This window comes from Temnothorax curvispinosus, unplaced genomic scaffold (assembly GCF_003070985.1).
Source record: "Temnothorax curvispinosus isolate PA1 unplaced genomic scaffold, ASM307098v1 QBEX01003291.1, whole genome shotgun sequence".
NCBI lineage: Eukaryota > Metazoa > Arthropoda > Insecta > Hymenoptera > Formicidae > Temnothorax > Temnothorax curvispinosus.
The window spans coordinates 1-5,175 of NW_020213071.1; the positions used below are offsets into that span (position 1 = coordinate 1).

The following is a 5,175-nucleotide window of genomic DNA, read 5'->3' on the forward strand; positions in this document are numbered from 1 at the left end:
ATTTATTAACTATATTAAGTAAATTTATATGAATAATATGTACCTTCACGATAAAGCTGGAAGGAAGGATGAGAGGCATCAATAGCGACCGAGACCGGGCCTACGGTGGCAACCGCAGCCTTTAGCTTCTCCTCATCTCCTTGTGGAATATCTACGTATCCGACATCGATAGCGCCGCTGTTTCTCGGATTGTATCTGCAATTTCAGTAATTTAATTAATCATTAAATTCTACGAACGTTTCAATTATGCTTCTACAATCAATACAAACCTGCACTTGTCATTCTCCGCTTCATATGGGTAACTCTTCTCAGTATCGAGGCCTCTGTTGTCTTTGACATATTGGAATGCCTGATCCATCAAACCACCATTGCATCCATTGTTGCCGTATTTGCCAGAACAGTCGACCAGGTTTTGTTCGCTTAGCGATACTAAAACGCCAGTATTTCTGAAATGTTGTCCTTCCAAAGACCCAGTCTGCAAAAAAAATATTGACATCATTCAAAGATATTAGTATTGTAAGTATTGTTCAAAATTATTAGTATTGGGAAGACATTAAAATATAGGCTTACGGTTGAGAATGCCCAGCAGGATCCACAGTGTCCTTGATCCTTAACTGCCGTGACGGCACCATGTTTCCTCCAATCGACCTCTCTTGGCAATTCAACGTTAGCTGGCGAGATAAACGATGCTCCCACAGACTCTATTCCAGCACTCACTGACTTATTGAAACCATTCAAAGTACTGACAAATTCATGATGCAACTACAAGAGAAATATACGTTTCATGAAAATTGCTCGCTTCCTAATACAGATAAATTTGCTTCTCGGAAACTTACCATATCGCCATATTTGTTCATTCCCAGTTTGTAGGGAACTTCCTTCATCTCATATTTGCGATTATGTTCGGCGATCTTGCGTGTGTTATCTAAGAAGATTTTCATTCTATATCCCTCCTCGATCGGAGATTGGTAGACCTTTTTATGATGCGTCTTAGAATAATAACAAATATAATTAGTATTTATTTATTTCCCAGCCCCATTTCAATTTATTAATCTTATTTAATAATTTCAATGTTATAGACTCGAAAATTTCTCGCAATCGTGCCTTCTTTGATTCGCTAACAAGCGTTGGATCAGATTGTCTGCTATCAAATACTTTATACAAGCTATCAAATATATTTTACACTGATCCACAACATTCAAAAGTAATCTGTGACTGATAAACAAGATATCTATATTAATGTTGTGTCTAAATGTAAGAAGTAGTAACTGAATATGTGGAGCTAGACTTTCATTATACTTTATTTAACTTTTTAGATTAAACCTCATGACGCAAGACGCAGTAACCTTACGCTATTGGGAAGTGCGATGGTTTTATATTTTATACCTTAAAAATAAACCACTCTGCATCCAAAATCTTGTTGAAGGAAATGGCCTGTCCCGTGGCAAGGACAGCCAGTAACAGCAAAGCCACTACGCTCTTCATCATGACTCCTTGATTAAGCTACCTAGAATTATTTCAATAAAATATAGGTTAGACGTAAAGTCATTGATATGAAACGAAGTAGCTATAATGTAGATTAAAACGAATATACTAAAATATGTCATGACAATCCTGTTCGAGCAAACTCACGGATATTATTATAGTGCGTTATCAAAAAAAATTACAATCAAACAATAAGACGAGATAATCTCGATTGTCTCAGATATTGAAACGCTGAGCAGACTTCAAAATTTTATATAAAAGAAAGATGATGAAATCAAAGTATTGCCAAATTTATGACGCAACTACGAGAGAATTATACGTTTCGTGAAAAACTGCTTGCTATTAAAATGAAACTTTGTCCTGATGCCGCAAATAAGCATGAACGAAATTTTACACACAAAAAATCACAAAAACTTGAAAAACGTTACGTCAGCGCAACTACGTCATTTTTTGTGGTTATCGCTAAGGTTATCATGAAGAATTTTCATCACATTTAGACGGAACCATTTTGTTCTTCCAGGATTGTCGAGTGATATGCCTGTGTGCAAGTGCGTAAAAAAAATGCCCCGAGGTCAATCGAATGAAAATCTCGGCTACGCCGCTCACGGTTTCGACACAATTTCCTCTCCTGCGTCACAGCCTCCGGAGTAATCGCTCGATTCGATTACCTACCCTGCCGTTTGTACAATTGCGGTTTTTAACAATGCAGCGAGTGATTCATTTTTTTTTCTCGCGACTACGGAAGGCCACAAACCTGCGGTGGTGTAGCTTTAGGATGACACGACAATAATCGCTTCGTGTCTAGCCTATATGAATGTCCTGTTTGAGCGGAATACGCGACGAACGCACTATCACGTGGAGATAAAGAATCTCAAAATGTCGACCTCGCGATAGCACGTTCGTGCGCGTCAAACAATGAGCTGCCTCCAGCTGTCTCGCTCACGATTATCACACACGAATCAACCACACATACACAGCACGCGCGCACACAGGCTATATTCCGATATTTACTGTCAGCAAGTGTCAGTACTGAAAATCTGTAGTATAAATGACGTAAAATATAGAAAAATTATATATTTTCAGTACTGACAGTGGCTGCATTCCGTTATTTACCGTCAGCAACTGTCAGTACTGAAAATCTATAGTATGCGTGACGTAAAATATAGAAAAATATATGGATTTTCAGTACCGACAGTAAATATCGGAATGTAGCCACACACGCATTTACACTCGTACGTGGTGTCCGGAAGATTTCACCTCATGGCCAGAGTTCTTTTATCTTTCTTTCACGTAAATTTTTCAGACGCTGCTCTCCGAACGTTTCAGCCGAGACGTAAAAAAGGTTATCACGTTACTCACGATTAATATTTATTTTTATCAATGCGAATTAATTTACTCTTTATCTTTCCACTTCTTAAAACTAGAAAAGGATAAAAAATAAGGTAAATCAAAATTAAAGTTAATCTGCATTGGTATTATAGAAATAAACAAAAGACTTTAGAAAGATTTTGAAGCTCCAAATATCCGAAATTCGCAAACTGCAAAACAGCGTACAAATACGTGAATCAATTCTTGGAAAGAGAGAGAATTAAAAGTCTCCCTTAATTAATTAAATTCGCGTTAAAGATCTCTCCAAATTCCTCATAGAACACGCTCCTAAACTTGCATCCGTAGCCCGTAGGTTTCTCGTCGAATTCTTTAATATATAACATTCCTCGTTCAGCATCTCGATATTAGTCGAGAGTGCATTTATATAATTTTACGGCATCGATCCATTTAATGAGATTCTAAAAAACGCAGTTAATGTACAAATGTACAATGTCGCGATGACACTGATAAGCCGCGAACACTCGACTTTATCTCTTCCTTTTCCTCGAAATGCGCGCGTGCGATTATGCGTCTCTTCGAACGTATAAAAAAAGAAAACAAAAATACACGATCTTCTGCGCGCTAGATGCGCATTTTGTTGATGACGCTCAGCATGATAAACGGATTTGTTGAATCACGTGATAAGCATGTGTATAGAAAACGGTTTATAAATGTTATGTATGTACGTCTCCGTCTCGCGACGTTGTCTCATAGCTCGTCGTTTGTTTCCAATAAATAATTATGATAATTACAAGGTTAAGTCATGCGTGTATTTAATAGTTTCTTGTGATTTCTCGTGCACGAGAAATTCAACTGCGTTATTTTGAAATGTTCGGAGCACTCGGATATAATTTTGTGTTTCGGGCATTTGCAATTTTCCGCGTATTTGAAGCGCAATAATAATATGACTCGTTTAAAATGTGAATTGTTAAAATAATTAAATTGCATAACAAAGTAAAAGGATAAATATATGCTATGGCAATCCAGTAGTAATATAGTAATCCAATTAACAGCCATGATATCGTCTTTCGTATATCAATCTCACGTTTGTTTGTTCAACATAAATATATATAGGAAAGATTTCCTTCTTATTGTTAGTTTGAATTCTCTCTGCTAATGCAGATTAACATTTTAAACTTCGGTTCAACTTACTTCTTACCTTTTTCCACTTCTAAGAATTAAAAAATGAGTTAACAAGTAAGTTAAAACGATTGAAGTTAATGTGTACTGATAAAAATGGACATAATTAAGTTCGCAAATGAAGTTAGTGTGCCATATCTAATTTGCATAAATTTTACAGAGTTGTTGATTAGTTTCGCTTTCAAGATCAACATCAATCTTGAGATAACTGCGACTGAAAACGAACAGATTGTCATTCTTCGTCATACCGTTCGAGGATTATAGGTACTTTTGCACCGGAAGCGTCGTATCTAGGATATACGTTCACGATAGTTCGGAGTTGTGGCAAGAGTGCGCACGTCCCGATGTTTGTGATTAGTCACGGCGCTTGATAACAATGGACAATATCCGATAACAAATTCATCTTCTTTTAAGGTCTATTTAGACCTCATCCGGATCCGAATGACTGTACAATACAACGAGAAATCGGATCGGAGTTACGCATGTTGAAACACGACGAATGCCTTTGTTATCGCATCCTCTTGGGTTAGCTACATGACTCTCGTCGATTTTTATGCGCAATCTCCTTACGAAGCGAATATCTAGCCTTCCTGAAACTTTATACGGCACCCGGTCCCGAACCGGCCTCGATATGGCCAATGAAGCGAATCTAATATGTATAAAATAATAAGATGGATGGCACCGGAGGAAAACAAACAAAGGACAATGTGACCCGCTCGTTTCGGTTACGCCAATGTGACTTTTCAGACTCTTCGTTTTCTTCGCAGAGATAGATGCTAAATGTGTCCCTATTTCGCTTTAAATAAATAATTTACCTCAAAAAGTTAAGTACGGAAGGATATTGCTGGAAACAACGGGACAAATGGAGCAATCGATACGTTACTTACGAGATCTCTCTCTCTGGTTCGTCGTTCTGGCTCGCTGTGGTCGCACTCCGGTCTTCGGTGTCTTCGGTCGTAAGGCGACACCACGGGCGTAATATGACAATCGCGACTATTGCCAACGAGCGGCGTCGCTCTTTTGTATTCTTCCCTGTTCCCTCTCCAATATTACTTTCCACCACCAGAGAGAAACCTGAGAGAGGCCATCCCGGCCTTTTTCGTGTGTTGCTGTGTTGCATTTTCCGACGCGCCGCCTGAGAAAATGCAACTCAACTACGTCGTATCGCTCGGTAACCGCACA

The 5,175-nt window shown here is 38.3% G+C and overlaps 1 protein-coding gene across 1 annotated transcript; it reads right to left on the reverse strand.

Annotated features, from left to right (window-relative positions):
- Window positions 1–14: 14 nt before the first annotated feature.
- On the reverse strand, window positions 15–4,997 carry LOC112452357 (cathepsin L-like). Its single transcript, XM_025012516.1, has 6 exons — window positions 4,881–4,997; window positions 1,387–1,507; window positions 837–989; window positions 571–762; window positions 270–475; window positions 15–195 (listed from the first exon to the last, which is right to left on the reverse strand). Exons 2-6 carry the CDS (start codon window positions 1,486–1,488, stop codon window positions 15–17), a joined length of 834 nt encoding a protein of 277 aa, XP_024868284.1. The 5' UTR covers window positions 1,489–1,507; window positions 4,881–4,997.
- Between the last annotated feature and the right edge of the window lie 178 nt (window positions 4,998–5,175).

Excerpts from the sequence above, each read along its gene's own strand:
- LOC112452357 (XM_025012516.1), bottom strand. The coding sequence starts at position 1,488 with ATGATGAAGAGCGTAGTGGCTTTGCTGTTACTGGCTGTCCTTGCCACG. Across the intron at positions 990-1,386 it reads CAGAGTGGTTTATTTTTAAG|ACGCATCATAAAAAGGTCTA; the intron begins GTATAAAATATA and ends TATTATTCTAAG. Across the intron at positions 196-269 it reads GCGGAGAATGACAAGTGCAG|ATACAATCCGAGAAACAGCG; the intron begins GTTTGTATTGAT and ends CTGAAATTGCAG.